This window comes from Glandiceps talaboti, chromosome 4 (genome assembly GCF_964340395.1).
Source record: "Glandiceps talaboti chromosome 4, keGlaTala1.1, whole genome shotgun sequence".
Taxonomy (NCBI): Eukaryota; Metazoa; Hemichordata; class Enteropneusta; family Spengelidae; genus Glandiceps; species Glandiceps talaboti.
The window spans coordinates 19,860,956-19,881,598 of NC_135552.1; the positions used below are offsets into that span (position 1 = coordinate 19,860,956).

General features: G+C 35.7%; 1 protein-coding gene across 1 annotated transcript; it reads left to right on the forward strand.

Moving 5' to 3' along the window:
• Window positions 1-11,477: 11,477 nt before the first annotated feature.
• On the forward strand, window positions 11,478-14,731 carry LOC144433579 (growth/differentiation factor 8-like). The gene is made up of 3 exons (XM_078121895.1): window positions 11,478-12,065; window positions 12,443-12,816; window positions 13,651-14,731. Exons 1-3 carry the CDS (start codon window positions 11,561-11,563, stop codon window positions 14,020-14,022), a joined length of 1,251 nt encoding a protein of 416 aa, XP_077978021.1. The 5' UTR covers window positions 11,478-11,560; the 3' UTR covers window positions 14,023-14,731.
• Window positions 14,732-20,643: the final 5,912 nt, after the last annotated feature.

A 20,643-nucleotide genomic window follows, 5' to 3' on the forward strand; every position in this document is an offset into this window, starting at 1 on the left:
GATAACTTGTCTGCCATAGTCGCACAGAACCCGAAAACTAACTTTTTTTCGTTTCGTCCCGTGACAGAAATGCAATAACGAGATATGTACACATACTCAGTAGGCGATACCGTGAACGATTTTGACCTTCGTTGGACTGTAGAAAACAACATTACAGCAGTCAATGTTGTTGATGCAATTGGTAACATTATTTTCATATGCATAATATAACTTGATCTGGAATTTAACTTAGATTTCTTTTTGTGGGCCATGATATAAATAAGCACAGTATGTATGTATGTATGTATGTATGTATGTATGTATGTATGTATGTATGTATGTATGTATGTATGTATGTATGTAATACTATGTATGTATGTATGTATGTATGTATGTATGTATGTATGTATGTATGTAATACTATGTATGTATGTATGTATGTATGTATGTATGTATGTATGTATGTACGTATGTATGTACCTTATTACCTTTGAAATTGATTTCTCAAACATTATACCAGTTCTCAAAACTGTTAACTTACGTGTGACAGCTCGTGTTTTTCCAACAACCGGGCGTACACACGTGTACACCGTCACGTTATAGCTATGGCCGCATGTATGATTTATGGTAGGTAATTAATCTAAAAAAACGAAAGTTTGTTGCATCAATAACATTCACTATTGTGAAACTGGCCAGAATATTGAAATAAGATGGTACACTATACTGTCAGCGCTTGGAGTAATTGTACAAGGTCAGCGTGAGCAAAATAACTTTAGAAACAAAAACATGGGGAAAAGTGAACGCGTATTTCCAATGGGTCAGTGCATGTAATTGCAGATATGCTAAATTAAGATACGAGGTAATCATCATGGTGCCAAACTTATATAATTGACATGCCGCTAGGTGGCGGTATAACAGTACAATGATTCAGAACAGTCAGTGTACAATGCAATGCACTTTGGCAAAACTGACATGAAACTCTGTAAAAAATATAATAGAATCTCCAAAAATACTCGTTACAATGAAATAGCAACTCGTAAATCATCAGCTGGAAACTATCACTAAAATTACGAGTACAAAATGTCTCAAACTATGTACAACATGCATCAGTTGACGCGTGTAACGGCTAAACATAGAACACGTGTAAGAACTGCATGGCGTCGCTAACTTTTGGAGGCAATTCACACGATCAAGCTCTAGTTCAAAATGCTACAATATAAACACTATAAATGATGTGATAATGTACCTATGAAAGAAGTAGAGGATACTTAATGTAGGAGAGATGAGAAAACATTCTACGGCAAGAAATAACAAGTATAAAGTTGGTCTCAGATTCAGAATGAGATTCACATTGGAGGACAATATGAGGCCAGCCTCATAGTCGAACACCCTGCCACCGGGTGGCGACATACAACCCTCCGTTACAAGCTTGTACTGTACAATACCTGACACATGTACTATCCACTACCTCTTACTGTCAAGATGCTATCAAACTATTACTATATTTCAAAAAATATTTCAACCCTATGTGGTTGCTTTTTATATTTTGGTGTTGTCTTGTAAAGCTTGGAAATTATTGTCTGAGAGTGTCTCAACAGTCTCAAAATTAAATTTTAAAAGTAAAACTCCTCCAGGGCTTCTAGGTGGAGACACCTTCGGACCCCCCCCCGATGAGAGGTGTACATATCCTTCTCAAGCTTTCCACCTACAAATCACTGTCAAGATGCTATTAAACTCTTTTTGGAATATATTTACCCTGTGTAGTCAATAATCATATGATAGTTCTATCCCGGGATCTTATAAAGTATTTGCAAGACGGGCAAGCAGTCCAGACTGAGGCATACATGTCATGTGAATATGATATATGGGGGGGGGGGCGTCATGTTTTAGAAATAAATGATGGGGGTTAGCTTGTTTTCAGTTTTACAGATAGTGGGGTCAGTGACGTTTTGTCGACCCAATAAATGAATTCACCGACCACTTTTAGGACAATATAGCATTGATTGTAAAACATTCCGGATATAAAATTTAACACATGTGCAATTGTCTTCATTCTAGTGTTTCCTAATTTGCCCAGAATTATGTAAATCTATGAAATCTAGATAATATTGATTTAATGAAGTGTTGAACAAATATAAAGAATATAAACAGCTCTCAAACACCTCATCCAATGCGTGCAATAGTTAATTTTTATGGACTTATTTTATTTCCTGTATTTGATGAATAGAAATGCTCTTTTATGAATATTACAAACGGGACAAGACCATCCAAGCTTCAGTCACATGTGTATTGAATATAACTTTGTCGTTCGTTGTTTAAAGGTTTGTTTAATGTAATTCTACAGTTGATAATTGCAGCTGTGGTCAGTTACACTGAAGGTTTCATAGCAATAGATGACGTCACATTTACTCCAGATTGTACCATAAACTCGGGGTTCCTACCTGAAATGACAACTCCTGTAACTCAACCAGTAAAAACAGGTAGACGTCATATTTCATCTGACAATGAAGTGCAATATTGTATCAATGGTCCACAACAACAAGAAGGACATAGACTGCTATTCTTTGACATAGGGTTTACATTCCTCTTGCTCTGTGTCCTTGCAAATATCGCCCTCTATCGTTAACATCGAATATACAAACGTGTAGAGTAAATATAGCATAATGTGGGTTCATTATTAAAAGGGAGATTAGGTTAACATAAATTATACCCGTTTATTTTGACACACGATTCTATTTTAGATGTTATATTCTGGAATTATGACCTAATCTTATCGAACTTAAAGCATGTGTTCTGACCCAGTCGTAGAATTCTGTCTGAGTGTACTCTCTGAGCTTTTGTACCTGTTCTGAAAGCAATGGCAGGGTAGAACCAAGGGTAGTACATGACAGTTCAAATGTAAACATGTATATGATAATGAATATAGGCAGCATAAAAACATTCTAACGCTACATCATTACTATTGAATTTATTGCTGACTTGTTTTAGCTGACAAATAAAACAGTATTTCAGCATTTCAAAGTTACAAGCATTGCAGTGTCTGCGGCTATATAAACAAAGTGTTGATGACGTCAGCAAGTTGACAGGCCGATAATCATGCTCGTCAGTCGTTACAGAGATTTTCCAGCAAATATTTGATGTCGTAGAGATGTTGGATTCACTAAACCTTTGTTTTCGTGGACGCTAATGATTTATATTTCAAACTGTCTGTTGCAATTGTAGCTTATTTGTATAATCATGATTAGTGGTGTAATATTCCAATGCTGTTCGTGGCTGATAGTCAATTCAGAATATATCGTATCGTATTTACTATGTATATCCCGTCATTGGAGAAACCTCGCTCTTCAATGTCTATGTTTAAAACCAATAATTACTCCTGCATATAAACAAACTTAAGACTTCGTTTTCAATAAACTTTAAGATAAACGTTTGTGTGTTCATTTCAGTGAGAATAACAACAGCGCCATCAGCGATCCCAATACCACGTGAAGACAGTAAGTTTAGTCTTGTTCTTCATCTATAATATGTACAACATATCTAGAAGTGAATGCTAACGGCAATGTTTTGAAAGCTGACATTAGTGACGATATTAAGTACATTTAATATCGTTCATCAATGAATACAATGAACTTTCAACGAAATTTCTAGAGTTTGACAATTTGTACATGCAATTTGATTTAAACGGAAATGGGCGTCATATTATGTATGTTTTTAATATGAAATATATATATATATATATATATATATATATATATATATATATATATATATATATATATATATATATATATATATATATATATATATATATATATATATATATATATATATATATATATATATATATATATATATATATATACTGGTGGTTTATATCATTATTAATATCACTGTTTTTACGCACCCCAAACAACACAAGTGTGTCAAATGACTGCCAATAATGTTTTTCCCTTCTGACTTCAGATTCCTTTGGAATATACATCACAGTTGGGATTGCTGTAGTTATTGTGTCCCTCGTCATACTCGTTGGTGGTATCTGCATTAGACATCACAGACGTCACACACAGTAAGTACTCAAGGTCAACAAACTATTTTCCTGCGTATGGTTGAATGTCCTATGAATAAAAATAATGGGAAACAGATTAAGGAGTATCTGTGGTTTCTGTTGGTGATAAGTCACAATTTATTGGGATCAAAATACAACGTGTTAACATCACGTAAACATTCAACTGGAATCAAGAATGCGATACATCAACATTTGAGTTATTCCTCTCCAATCTCCCGTTAAACTTTATCGAGATCCACAGTCGTAAATTATAGTTCGCTGTTCTAAAGTGTAGAACGATGGAAGTTTTAAGTACTCCATGAACATGTTTTCACGATATGTTAGTGACGGACAAGATCTTGTAACACACAAGAGTTTATATATCTGACAAAACTAAACTAACTATATGTTATCATCTTTTACACACTTTAGTATCAAGTAAAAGTGTGACTTGGAAATGAAAGCCTCGTCCAACGTTATAAGCATTAAAAGGGGACTCAGTGGTTCCTCTTGATGCAAGCAAAGGATTACTTTCTCATGATCCAACTTCATTTTTCCTAAAATCTATGAGAACCATTTGTATTTGAAGCAATGTATCTTAATTGAAGAACTGTGTCACGAAAAGTCAATAGATTGATATATATGATTTGAATTTCAGTGAAAGTAATAAGATTGACTTATTATATATTATCGGATAAAATCTAACCATCTTCACTTGTTCTGGATTTTCCCACAACATAGTAAACAAATCGTTTATGTACGATGCACGTGTACGATGCTCATGCCGTTATGTGGTTTTTTTTTATCCAAGTATAAAGAAAGATGAATTTTGAACTTGAAATCTACCTGTCTATCTGTATATCTGTATCCATCTATATATATATTATATATACTTATTACATTTTCGCTACATATATCTATAGCACATTTTGTATTTCTTAGAACATTTATGTCATAAATTATATTTACGTAACTAACACTTACGTGTACATATCGACCTTGACAATCTCAATTTATCAGTCGCCTGATGGTCGCTCAGGAAGCGTGAAACGCCGAGTAACGACTTACAACATCTTTATTCCTTAGATTATATATATATATATATATATATATATATATATATATATATATATATATATATATATATATATATATCGTTTACTAGCATCGTCTACACGCGCATAGGATTAAAACATTAACATATTGCAACCTCTATCCTACCAGGTCCCCGATTATACAATTGGATTGAGTGATGGACAATCATTATATATATATATATATATGTGTGTGTGTGTGTGTGTGTGTGTGTGTGTATGTCTGTGTGTATGTATGTATGTATGTATGTATGTATGTATGTATGTATGTATGTATGTATGTATGTATGTATGTATGTATGTATGTGTGTGTGTATGTGTATATATTAGCAACTGTTTCAGTTAGATTTTAATGGACAGGTTTTCCTTCTAATGTGACCATCCCATTTCGTTTAGAGTGACGAATAGCTGTGTTATAAATTGTACATTGTGAGGCCATGTTACCATTTAAGTAATATTCTGTACCACAGTCCAAATCACGACTAGTGTTAGTCTACAAGATGCAAGTCCACAAGTCACCCAGAATCTATTACTGGTACAAATCTGACTGAATTTTATACGGTAATTGATTTGAATTGAATTGAATTAAAATGAACTTCATTTTGACAGACAGTTTTTAAAAAGTACATTCTTTTAATGTACCAATAGAAATATAGGTATATTTCAATATTAAACGCAAGAATAATATACAATATACCACTAAAGTTACTGAGTTTGTTCTTTCAAATTATGTTTCAATATGAAATGTTGGGTATTTAGTTGAAGCGCCAGAGGGCCACAGTTCTATCAATAACAAGTATCTATGTTATTGTGTATCTTAATCCAAGGATCTATTAATATAGCTATTGAATATAGAAGTTAAATCATAACTCTGCGTAGGGGTTGTCAGTCACAGCGTAATATTTTTACATTTTGATTACTGTATTTTTGTCATATAAAATCTTTGTCATGTCCTGTAATGTAATTTATAATGTAATGCAACAGTAATGTTTCGATCAGAAATAATGATTAAAAATAATCATACTTATGATACCTTCAATTGTAATTTCACGATTTCATATTTACATATACCAGAGAGACATGTGGGTATGCATGTCTACCGTTGGTGCCTACCATGTTCTACAAAAGTAGCCTATTGCAAACATGACTACAGTTGAGTTTGATGCAGTTTCCAGCGATGGGTCTGTTTTACCAAACACTTTCCTAAATGTCACTATACGCATAAGGATTTAATTTTGTTCTAGTGTGAAAGAGAAATTCTCACTGGCAGGAGATGTCTTGGATCGTTAAAAGATCATGTAGAACAGTGATTCTATAACACATGTACACAGTGTGTGCTACAGCTGTTGATATGTTTGCACTATAGTACATGTAGGTATTTATTAGCAAAGTTTATTCGTCATAAAAAATGTCGAATTCTTAAATACGATTTTATGTTCCCATTCTACCCAACACGTGCGTATTTCAACCTAACAGATGCTGGAGGGATTATGGTACATGTAAATGTCAGACAAATTTTTGTAGTAGCTTATGGTCGTTTTCATTACTTGTTTATAAACTATGCTATGGATTACAGCTCCACAATAACTATTTTGATATTATGGGAAATCTGTGAGCAGAAGTCATAGAAAGAGTCATACTTAACTTTGGAGTGTATAAGAGTGTGTTGTAACTGGTAACTAGAGAGCTACACATACACACATACATACATACATACATACATACATACATACATACATACATACATACATACATACATACACACACACACACACACACACACACAGACATACGTACGTACGTACGTACATACATACATACATACATACATACATACATACATACATATACATACATACATACATACATACATACATACATACATACATACATACATACATACATACATACATACATACAAACACACACACACACATACATATACATACATACATACATACATACATACATACATACATACATACACACGCACGCACGCACGCACGCACGCACGTACGTACGTACGTATATACATACATACATACATACATACATACATACATACATACATACATACATACATACATACATACATACATACATACATACATACAAACAAACACACACACACACACACACACACACATACATACATACATACATACATACATACATACATACATACATACATACATACATACATACATACATGTATGTGTGTATGTATGTCATATTTGTTGAAGTAAATAGCAACTAGGAATATTTGAAAACGGTGAGACACATTACAGAAACCTTAGTAAATGAAATGGATTTCCTGTTTACCCTTTTGTGAAGGAAAGTGTTATCTTTACATTCCAACCAGTTGAGAAACACAGTAACTAGGAAACAGTTTACATCATTGGAATTATTCTTTACATCATTGGAATTGATAGATAATTATAGTAGGAGCATTGTATGGCGTAGAAAGTAAGATATGTTACTGCAGTGTTAATTCTGACCATAAAGCTCACAATGCTGCGTGTTTGATGTTTTGGATGTGTGAGGAGGGTGTACGTGAATGTGAATGAGTGTTGCTAACACTCGACTGGTGTTCTTTGAGTTGTTCCAAGTGTAAATAATATACTACGTAAGTGTAGAAGAAGAGAAGTAAAGGAAATGACAACTTTATGGAAAGAGGTTGTGATGTGGAGATACAATAATCAACTGTGATTAGGGGAGGGCAAAGGAGGAACAGACTGAGATTGGGGAGGGCAGATAGATGGACTAACTATTAAATTAAATTTTATCAGATTCGCAATTGGATGACTGTGCAGTTGAATACCCTGGACACGGAAACATACAAATGATATTGGATACTGTGGTTTATAGTTACCCTTCTGTAAATCTCATTGACATTGCCAGATTTATCCAATAAGAATGGTTCGAAAGGTCAAACACCAGACATCTTATAACTACTGCTATTTCACAAGTGATATACAAACAATCAACGTCTTAATTGACAGTAGCTGTGTAACACCAACCCCCCCCCCCCTTCCATAGCAATATTGTAATTGATAATCGACTCGTCAATATCAACAGAATTTTCAATACCCAATTTTAGCATTTTATAACGAATGCAGGACATCGAAAGAATTCATCACCTCAAAATGTCAAGGTAGTTCGTCTATGTTACAACGTTTATAATACGGTTTTGTTCAATGGTAGTAGTAGTAGAAGTAGTAGCAGTAGTAGTAGTAGTAGTAGTAGTAGTTGTTGTTGTTGTTGTTGTTGTTGTTGTTGTTGTTGTTGTTGTTGAACCGCATCATGTAAACGATACTTCACATAATGTTGTTGAATTCGACATATTATACTTTGTTTCATGTCAATGCCCTTTTAATAAAAGGGTGCATTGTAAAGTTCGTTGGCCTGAATTATATGTATTACACATGAACAAACAACTACTGTGTAGATACTATGGTAAGAAGTAAAGATTGTGGTATTGCATATACCCTGGTATTCCATATAAGTCACGATTGCACTAATTTAGATTTTAAATTAATCTTAGCTTTTATGTAACAACGAATATTCCAAATCAGATTTACAAAGCAAGAACACAAAAGTGTTAAAATTAACAAATAAAGATCAAAATGGTACTCAGATATTGATACTGTATATTGCTGTTGACCAGTCAGTTAAAACATGGATGTAGCTGTCAGAATTATGACAGTCTCTTATGGTTGCTTTTATTCATTTTTTTGTAACTGAATAATCAATTTCCATCTATGAAATAAACACATGTAGGCAGTTTTAGAAACTACGTTAAAACCAATATAAATTATAATTGTCTGGGATTGGTATTTTTTGTGGCTACTTGATATTTACGTTTCTTTTGAACCTGTGGATCCGATTTACCAATGCATTCTTTGTCAGTTGCTACTGCCCATATACATGTACCGAGTACCAGGCGATGACGTCTGTGATAATCACTTTCCGCCAATGGGAGTTCACGATCGGGGTAATTGATAGCAATGGTATCATTCGCGTCAGCAGTGTCGATATCGACATACCTTTGAAATCTCGTACCGAAGTACGTGTGAGGAATGTATTCTTTAAGTGTTACTGTTATTCAACTTATTTTAAATTAGAAAAATCTCCTTCCATGCTCATGTGAACTACTCCTTCCTATTAGCCTATCTGTCTTCATCCAAAGAATGCATTGGTAAATGAATGACTTTTCTTTATAAACTTATCAGATAAGTTTTTAGTTTGCTTGCCTCTTTTTAAAAACCACCGCTGCCTTCTCGCTGATTTTTATTTTTGTATTATTCTCTTACAGATAGTGTTTCTTTGGTCTGCTAATTGTGTGTTTTCGTTCTGATTCAACCATAAAAAACCCACTCCCACTAGGGGTGGTTACGAATAATGTCGTTTACGACTGTCTATATATAGTGACTAGCAAGTGAAGGATAGCACAGTACATTATAAACGTTTCTCCATTTTCCTCTTTTAACTTAAGTTACTCATGACGCAGCACTTTGAGAAAAAAGTCTCCGGGCTCCGTACGTTTGAAACGTGCTCCAGTCGTCATTCTGTGGATATCTACAAATGTTGAGATATGTGTAACACTCATCAATCATCCTAGGTTACATCATTAACACATGCCTAGCACTGGTTAATTAGTTTTCCCAAGATACCATGGAAACGTAGTCACAATTCTATTGTTCTCGTTATTCCTTCTTTGGTTACTGTTGTTCAAGGCAACTCAGCTGGATCTAGCGGTGATAGCGGTGTATGTCTCAATGAACATGTCAAGTCGCATTCGTGAATTTTTTAGACATCAAACAGATACCAGGAGTTCGTTGTATGAGAAAGGGCAGAAAAAGTTATTTTTACTTTTATGTAATTTGTTTATTTTTGTGTGTGGATATCATTTGTTTTACAATGTGTGGTAAATTCGTTGTTCCGTTGTTTCAATTTTAAACAAGACGTTTCTCACAGACATCATGTGCAAGACGAACAAGATAACCAGAGTACAAATTGAATCGTTTAAATAAAAATCATGGGCTCGTCATTCTAAACCTGAATTCGTTTTAGTCATTCAAATAATTCTTGCTTATGCATTAATGTTAAACTCGTAGAGTGAGGCAGACATGGCCCGGGAGACATGATAGCTAATTAGTTAGACATGGACAGACAGACAGACAGACAGACAAGCAGACAGACAGACGGACGGACGGACGGACGGAGAGAGAGAAGTAAAGTACTTTTAGGAAAACTTATCGCGGGTTTTTTTAAAAATAGAAATGTGTTCATCTATATCTCAAACTGTATGTCATCAATGAAAAGTGTTTGAAGTGTCTGGAACTTGACCTTGGTTGTATCAGAGTTGAAGCATTTGTCAAATACTTCCATGTAACATAAAATAGGAGTGGTGTTAGTATTTTATCCAACCAGCCAAGATGTTTGCATTACGTACTACTTTTGGAATGGAAAAATTGTTTGGAAAATGATAAACTGGAGGAGAATGATTGAGACAGACTAAATCAAGGACTTCGTGTGGTTTTTATTTGATCCAAACACATATCTCTACACGACACAGAGTTTAGAAATGGGGGCGTAGACTTATGTAAAACATCGATTGTATGTAAAGTACCATACATTATTCACACTAACTGTGAATAATCTTTAAAAGAAAATTCATGGACACTTTATACATCTGCCATCTGTGTTTATTTAATCATGATGAACACACGTGGTTAATGCGTGCGATTCCTCCTCCTCGCCCCATTTACATGTAGAAATGTAAAAGTTAACTTTCATTCCTCATTTGTCAAAAGGCCGTTCTTATATCGTAATCTATGAATTTCCGTTCTCTTCCTTTTTACTTCTTTTGGCTTCTTGTTTTGTACTTTCATATATTCCTCCATGTATGTCTGCTGAGCTTCAGCTTCCCGGTTTGTGTTTCTGATACTCTCAAACTGATAAAAAAAAAACCCACAAATATGTTGATGAAACAACTGAAATAAGATATTGCAAATATAAAGCAAAGTCCAAATACCACATTTTTTACATTTAGTTGGAATCCGTGATGTAGTACAGTTATAGATTATCACTCAAGATAACCTACGTACATGTACAGTCACTTGGTATTTTCTTTCTATATCGGGGCATGGGAAAAAGTATTATCAAATCCTTCTACGTGTTAGACAACATCGCTACTCCTGCTGACATAAATTACTAGTCAATTTAAGTTGAGAACTTTTAAGTGGTTATACCAATCATGATCTCTGCGTGTTTCCGGTCTGGTGTCAGAGGTCACAACATGGCATTACGTCAGTTATATAAGAATGAAGACAGCCAGTAGCTAGGGGCTTTCAAGTTACAACGGTAAAGCGTTACACAGCCGCCCGAGCCTGGCTTATAGGTTGCAATTATATTAAGCTATAACCGTAGTCTATACAACATGACTACAATGCGGATCGTCTTAGTCCTGTTACTTCATTGTTTTGCCTTGCCAAATGTATGTTCTAACGAACTAGATCTTGAAGAGGGGGGACTTGATGTATCGCACTCGTACACCGACCACATAATGGAAAAAAGACAACCGACATTTATGTCTGCAGTTACAGCCAACGAAAACGACGATATGTATGAAACACCTTTATCGCCAACTTCATCTGCTACTCGGCTCTTCAAAACGTGTAAGAAATGCATCAAAGAAGATGCAAGGAAGACGCGCTTGGAATTCATAAAGGAAAAGATAATGAGAAAGTTAGGTCTGACTCATCAACCGCAAGTTAACGCTAGCGCTCAATTGATCAAGCTACCCCCATTGAACCAACTACTTGAACATGAACAAGAACAGGTTAACAGATATTATAAAGAAGGTGACGAACAAGGCGACCAGGGCGCAAACAGGAACGGCCTAGACATCAAAACCAAAAGAATTATCAGTTTTGCCAAGAAAAGTAAGTTATTGCAGACAAAGTCGCACTCAACAAAAGTTTTTTTATTGTTCTATTGTTCTATAATGTAAATACTACACAGTCAAACCCCTTTAATTTAGCAAACACAGACAATTTAAGTACAGAAGCATGAACGCATGAGAGTGACACACTGTAAGTTACGGTTATTGATACATGTAAAAACTATTTTCAATTATGGTTCCACTAAACGGTATACTCAAAGGGAAAAAATTACGATTGGTTCAATTATAGCGATATTGCGTAGACTACATTTTCCATACAACACTGATCTTGGTTGTAATATCTGTAAAATGAACGACAATAATACCTTAATCAAGTTTATTAAGAGAAATCATCTGTATTCATTGAATTTCTTACAGTACCCCACTCGAAAACATCGTCAACAGATACTTTCTACTTCAAGTTCTCTCCCAAAGTACGACGAAACGAGGTTATGCGAGCTCACTTATGGGTATACGTTCAGCAACACAAGGTACTCCAAGACACCACGACCAAGTTAAAACTCTTCCGCTTGAAGTCTCCGGATGAGAGTAAAGAGAAGAGAGAGCAAATAGAAACGAGAAAAATTGATTTAAGTTCCAACGATGGTGGATGGCATAGTTTCAATATAACACATGTGGTGACAGACTGGTTTGCAGATACATGGAACAATTGGGGAATAGAGGTTGAAGCTTTGGACCACGATGGTAATTCTCTCGTTGTTACAACACCACTGGATGACCAGAATCCTAAGGTAAGCTATAGAACTCGCACGGTTGTGTGCTGGCAAAAGACAAAACTACTATCTCCAAGGCAACCGATTTGTATCATTTGTTAACACACAGTACGTTCTTCTCACAAGTGATCAGTATTGTATATAATATAAACTGTAATATTCATAAAGGAGGTACTGAAGACCATATATCTAAGTATTATATGGCTTTAAGTTTAATGTGTATGGCTTCATGTTTTTTGCCTCTGAATGACCTCCTACATGCCCTTACTTTCAAAAATGTTTCTACCGCTGGAGGGACAATCCCTCTACCCTCCTCCACCAGCAGACATTATGGTGATGCTATCTCTTTCCTCGGATTACTTCTTGCGAGATTTCTACTTAAGAAGGCTATGATTTGTGTAGAGAACTGTATTCTGGACTTTGAAGTCGATTGTCACTGTTACTTTTAATGTAGTGTATTGGAGCAGTACAAGTGTAAAATAGCGGGTGGGTGGGTTAATTACAGAGGTATCGTACTAATAGTGTATACATGTATATGAATATGAATCTGCATGGGGAGGAAATTCTTAGGTTCATGGGATGGGGGGGGGCATGACACATACTGAGAGCGAGAAAGGGGAGGGGCTGCCAAAAATACTTTCTCCTCAGCTCCCCCCCCCCCGCGCCGTGCTCGTTGAATATCTTTAATCTACGATTAAGTTTTTATAGCATAATGTCAAAAAATACAAAGTATCATTCCACATATTAGATATTTGTTATTTGTTATTTTGTATTTTGTTATTTGACGGAACTTCCGGTGAAAATTCATTTCATATAAGTGTTGCTCAAGTCACAAATTCGTTTGTCTTACAGAGACCATTCTTGGAAATCAGGACACATCGGGAAGGCCGTACCAGAGGCAAACGCTCAGCAAATATTGATTGTCCAGAGGGCTCTAAGATTGAACACTGCTGTCGTCATCCACTGACCGTGAATTTCAGAGAATTGGGAATGAGTTTTGTGATACATCCAGTAGAGTATGAGGCGTATTATTGTAGTGGTAGATGCCAAGGCATGTGGACAAGTGATCGGAGCCATTCTTTTTTCTTGGAACAGATGAATATTGACCGATGCTGCAGTCCCAACAAGATGTCAAAGATAACAATGTTATACTACGATGATGATCAAACGGTGTTATTTGCTGAAGTACCGGATTTGATAGTAGAAAGTTGCGATTGCTCGTAACGCAATCACAGTAAATGACCGTCGATATATTATGAAGATGATGACTCCCTACGTTAAACGTTCGCCGTGTAGTATCTCAAATGTTGCTAGTATCCTAATTCCACGCAAAGTAAAAGAACACAGACTTCTTTGTCAGAACAGACACTGTACTAGAGACTAGTAGAGCCGAGGTGGATTATGGATTCTAAATTACTTTTAATAGATTAATACTAAATTTTAAGATTTAATATTACACATAAAGATTCGCCAAGATGCGCAGTCGTCATATATAGTTCTCTTCGATTATGATTGACATTTGACAATTAACGCCACATTAGCTAATTTTCGCTTCGGTCACGGTAGTCACGGCTCCGCGACAATGATATCTACCCACATGTACTTGTATCCAGGTCTTTCTGAAAGCACGATTGATGTATCTCAGTCAAACAGGACATTGATCATGCATTGCCATCATTTATCATTCTAATCATGTCCTCTTCTTTTCAACTCCCATGATTGTTTCTTCCAGTGCCACCGGCCATAGTCTGATACGTGTGTACATGTATCTTGTTTATTTTACAAACTCACCAACTATGAATTGCAAATTGTATAGAGCATTCGCCGTTAATCTGTCTATTATGATGGTGACTGAAGTTGCATACTCTATGTTTTAATGATAAGAGTGTTAAACGAAGCCACTTCATCTGGATCATATATCACATTTACCCAATCTGTAAAGTAGTGCTTGTTTTTATTGCCAGTCATTCGCCACGAACCTTTATCAATTCCATATTAGTCTGTGGTTTTGCGGTGGGTGTCGAATGACATAGATTAACGAGATAGCCGACAAATTGATTGCTTCACCCCTGGGTGCTTCACCCCCGACGTGACAAAACATACTAGCTGCATACAACTCATGTGACATCGTGAACACACATTCGTTAAATCTCTCATCGCTTACAACTGAGCCAGCCAATTGTGTATCTGCTATTGTGAATACATACATACATACATACATACATACATACATACATACATACATACATACATACATACACATGTAATACCTGATGTTAGTTTCCCTCCCGGGTAGCTTCTAAGTTTTCCCGAGGTAGGACCTTTTGGAAGCAAAGTATTTGAAGCCAGCTGTGAATTCTTGACATGAACCACAAGTTTGTCACGATATGTGTCCTTCAATGTGTCAATCGAATCATGATTGACACATCTTAATCGCCACAGTTAAAAGCAACTTGAAGGTTGTCTTGTAGCGTTCTATAGAATGACAAATAATGCCGAGTGCTGTAAAAGACAAAGTGAAAGGGTAGCATCATAACAAGCGGGAGTCTTAGCTGTTCTACATTGTTTCATCTTTTCGTTGACTAAATTGTTACATCCAATGTCAGATAGTTGCTGAAATCACCTTTGTATCCCAATGTATGTTGTACTATTTATCCCCTCTTGGTTTGTTCAGATGCCAATTACTTTTTGAAATATTATCCTTTTCCAGGGATGATTTTCTTTCTATTTGTAGTAGTCAGATTCATTAATAGTATGTAGTTAGGCCAGTTCCCCTTCTTGACATTTTGTTCAGTTTTCTTCCTCGTTTATGTAATGTCTTTCGAGTTCGTAACCATGACACTTTCTTTAATAATTAAGTTTCTCTTTTACTGATTCGCCTTCTTACTTCGGTGTTAAAGTTTTTTTTCCGGTTGAATAGTATAATATAATGAGCCTTATAAAGTAATAAATGACAAACTGAACATTTTATCGACGAAGACGGAGCACTTGTAAGATTGAAAAAAATGTGAGTATAGTTGCATCCTCCGATAACCTGTCGGCGATCGTAGCACAGAATAACTTTTTTCATTTCTTCCCGTGACAGAAATTCAATAGCGAGATTCAATATGGACATGCTCAGTAGGCGATACCGTGAACGATTTTGACCTTCGTTGGAATGTAGGAAACAACATATACAGCAGTCAATGCTGATGCAATTGGTAACATTATTTTCATAGGCATAATATGACTTGATCTGGAATTTAACTTAGGTTTCTTTTTGAGGGCCACGATATAAATAACACAGTATGTGTGTAAACGTCGTTTCCAATGTGAAACTTGGAACCCCAACTGTCCAAACGAATTCCAGCCTACGCCTGTGCAATGATTTCAGATATTTGCAGGCTTGTGAGAAGTATGCGATATCTGAAATTATACATTCTATCGGCACTATGCATTTGTGGTATCTAAAACTAGTTTTGTCTTGAAGACAACGTTTGCCACTTCATATATTTAGGACATTTTGAGAATAGTTGCATAGCTGCACATCGTATAAGTTGTATTGAGAATGATGTGGAAACCACACTTGACGTCACAGGTCCACTTAGGTTAGTCATAATTTGGCGAAGTAGTTTTCACATGAGACTGACCTTACACTGGAAAGCTCTACAATAATAACCTACATGTAGGTTAGAAAAAGATTGATTGCTCTTTCTTGCGTTGGTAAGGAAACATTTTCCTTTGTAACGGGTTATACATCATCCGGTCTGTCAGTTTCTCTTCCTGGTTCGCTTTATTTCTTGTATCATCAGAAACTCTTACATTAAAACCACATCCCATGTTATTTTGTATGGTGTACGTTAACACACTACAGTTTGTTGATAGTAGTTGTAACTAAAAACTTTTCTTTGGAGTCCTTAAAATCAGAAGTTTCTTTTTCGGGAAGTTTCCGTTGCTATCGGCCCCTAAATTTGGAAAATTAACAAACCCACAATGCACCAATGAGCGCTGCTCGTCTTCATCTTGACTGAGTACCATAGTCATATATACATGTATGTGGGATTTTTCTCGACTTTCTTAATCAGAATGAATGTAAAACTGTTCTCAAAGCAGAATTTAGAATAGTACTCATGTAATTTTAGTTTGGTCTGATTTCATATATCGCTGGCTGCGTAACTCACACTCTAGCACAAAGAACAAGCAATACAATTTCAGTATGGAAAATTACGCAAAATCATAAATGTGACAGTTATGGCTTCACGGTCTAACAATTTCGCATTAATTGCGAATTTAAAAAAACAAAACTTTCCAGACATCTCCATCTTGCTTGATTAGCATTAATCTCGGATTATCAGCAAATAGTGAAGCAGTAGATTAAAATATCCCATAATATTCGGTTATTAATTAATACCGGCATTCGATTCTTTAGACTAGTTATTTCTCTTTCTTAAAAAAGGGAGGTTTTTGAATTGTAACGCTAACTCATTTTTCACGTTGTTTATACATGTGTTAGTAATGTAGCTTATGTTGGCTTTGAGTTTTACTCGTTTACCAGAACTAGTTTCATCACTGGCTGCCAGCATTGACGGAAGTGTATGCTGTAACGAGAGTCCTCTCGTTCTAAGCTGTATTCACAGACTGCATGAGGGGAGAGATCATACTCAATGTGGGATAAAAAAAACTTAATTCTTTTACTTTTGGGGGGGGGGGGGTTGAACCAGTTTAGTGCTCATCCTACATCACGATTTTACATTTAATGAATCTGTACCCCTGAATACAAATATTTCTATGAAGAAATGTCGTCAAGATGAGAAATAGAAGAATTTTTGCTAAAGTAAATGCATGGCACAAAAATAAGTAAAGTGTCAACAAAAGAACTATTTTTTTCCTCACTACATACTGGCTTTGTATTCATAGCACTAAATATGACTACACACTGGCTTTGTATTCATAGTACTACACACTACTACATGCTGGCTTTGTATTCATGGTACTAGATACTGGCTTTGTATTCATAGTACTGCATACTACTACATACTGGTTTTGTATTCATAGCAATACATACTACTACATACTGGCTTTGTATTCATAACACTACACACTACTACATACTGGCTTTGTATTCATACTCATAGCACTACACACTACTACATATTGGCTTTGTATTCATTGTACTACATACTGGCTTTGTATTCGTAGCACTGCATACTACTACATACTGGCTTTGTATGCATAGCACTACATACTATAGCTACTACATACTGATTTGAAATCGATTGTGCTGTCTGAAACTTTTAAGTTTTGGCCAATTTAGTTAGAAGGGGGTGGGGGTGGGGGTCTGAAACCTAACTAAAAGAATTTAGTGTTTTATCCTACATTAAACTATTGATCTCGCCCCAAAGCAATACGTATCTTTAATATCTTGCGTTTTTTGTAAAGAGTACAACCATTTTATAATTAACTGTAGTTTGTTTGTTTTAAAAAACCATGAATATATCCTGCTTGAAACGATATGAAATATTTAGTGTAATGGGTTTTTTTCTGTATTGAGATATTAAGGGCATATCCCTTCATAACCAGGCCTACGAGATGTGTGATGTACACTTGTCAAGACCACCATTGTTCACTGAGAATGAAATATTAACATTATTTGATACGACCCGTGTCAAAAACGGCTACAGTAATTTAGGGTTGTAGGAGACCTAGTGGTTAAACAAACCACTTTCCTCATACCACTGCGGTCGGGGTTCGAACCCATTCAGGGTTTGATTAAATTTACCACGCTGCAAGTAAGAAGAGTGTCGTTCAGTTTGACTCGACCCGAACAACGCAGGTTTTCCCCGGGTACTCCGGTTTCCTCCTGCACTAAAATTGAACCTTCCTTCTGTAGTACTGGGCAATGCCTGTTGGATGGTATTTGAAGTGTAGAGTCTTGGTAATTAAGGGGTTCTTTACGTCAGTCTTGTCATTTTCTACCTATTTACTCTCTAGTGTCATTTACATTCTGTACAAGTACTACAAATGCCAAATGAATAAAAATGCTTGGAAAGCAACCTGTGACGTTTAGAATGTTGTAACCGTGGTAACGTGTGGATGATGAATGGCCTTGAAATACAGACAGGCGTTGTCTGTGCGAGAGTGTTTAATCAGTTGACCATTATAAAATAAATCTACCCTGGTGCGGTAAAGTGTAGGATATAAAAAAGCTAAATTCTTTTATTTTGGGAGTGGGGGCTTTGAACCATTTTAGTTCTCATCCTACAAGAACGATTTTATTTTTAATGGAGTTCTTCGTACCCTAAATACACAAATATTTCTATCACGTCAAATTGAGAAATAGAAGAATGTTTGCTATTGTATTAAAATGTATGGAACTAAACTTAAATACAGTAAAGTGTCAACAAAAGAACTATTTTTTACTCACTACATACTGATGTGAAATTGATTGTGCTATCTGAAACATTTTTAATGTTGGCCAATTTAGTTAGAAGGGGGATGTGTGTGGGGGGGGGAGGGGGTCTAACTAAAAGAATATAGTTTTTTAACCTACATTGAACTATGATGTCGCCCTTTACTGCCATGTGTCTTTTAAGATACCTTCTTAAAAAATAAGCTCACTAAATGGGACAAAACCTACATTTCGGACAACGGATATTTCCCTGCTGGCACTGACTTTAGGTTCCATACCTACTACATTCAAGGACCCTATAGGTATTGCACTTATACAGGTAGTTGTCATGACGACACACGACTGATTTGATCACTTTGATTTCGCGTAGTTACTTTACGTTATCCACATGATGTTGGATATGTGTGTATGAAACCATGAATTAGGGTCATTGCTCAGTTTTGTTAATCTGCATTATTACAAAACAAAAGCATTTCAGATGACAATACTGGGGGCGCATGTCACATTTGACCGCTACCCCATGCGCCACAATTTGACTAGTAACGTTTCGAATTGTATTGCCTCCGCCAATGATAGTTGGTCAGAGGTTATATTTCATCGTAGGTTTGTTTGTCTGTCTGCCTGTCTGTCTGTCTGTCTGTCTGTCTGTCTGTCTGTCTGTCTGTCTATCTATCTATCTATCTTTATATCTATCTATCCATCCATCCTTCTGTCCATCCGTCCGTCCGTCTGTCTATCTGTCTGTCTGTCTGTCTGTCTGTCTGTCTATCTGTCTGTCTCTTTGTCTGTCTCATTGTCTGTCTGTTTCTATTCATTCTTAACAGAAGGTAGGTATGGAGGGATTTTAATGAAACTTAATAATATCTTAACAATGTACAATACACCGAATTAAAGTGCCTCCGAGTCCACCAAGAGACGATTTCACTCGGTGTGAAATAATTTAAAATTTAAGGAAAATTTGCTTCTCGGTCTAGTAGATTTGAACTTTTCATCTGGCTTAATTGGTCCAAAGGGTATCCAATTGAAAATAATGTATGTACTGTAAAAATTCTCGTTTATGTCCTATAATAAGAATTAAACTTAACGGTTACATTCCCACTTTGCCTATTTGCATGTCACGTGTTCAGACTACCCAAGTTAATGCAAATTAAGTATATATATAGCGTCATCGCCATCCGTCCTTTTAACACATTTTCACAAGATTTTGAAAATTCTTAATGGATGTTTCATTCATTTATTGTGTGTTTAGTTGACACTCTTCATTCCTAAATTCAGTCACAGTTTCATCTGTTTTCACTACAGTTGTCAACTATAGCGTAAATGTTTATAACCTGTGTGCTAAGTCGCATCGACACACACATATATCTCGTATAAATAACTTTTTTTTTTCTTTTTTTTCTCGGACCAATTCTCAAGTTATCGATATTTTACTTTAAGTATACACATACACGATGATT

What these genes read in the sequence shown, in the direction of transcription:
- LOC144433579 (XM_078121895.1), top strand. Translation starts at nt 11,561, where the DNA reads ATGACTACAATGCGGATCGTCTTAGTCCTGTTACTTCATTGTTTTGCC. An exon ending in TATCAGTTTTGCCAAGAAAA is followed by an intron (nt 12,066 to 12,442) that starts GTAAGTTATTGC and finishes AATTTCTTACAG; the next exon opens with TACCCCACTCGAAAACATCG. An exon ending in TGGATGACCAGAATCCTAAG is followed by an intron (nt 12,817 to 13,650) that starts GTAAGCTATAGA and finishes TTTGTCTTACAG; the next exon opens with AGACCATTCTTGGAAATCAG.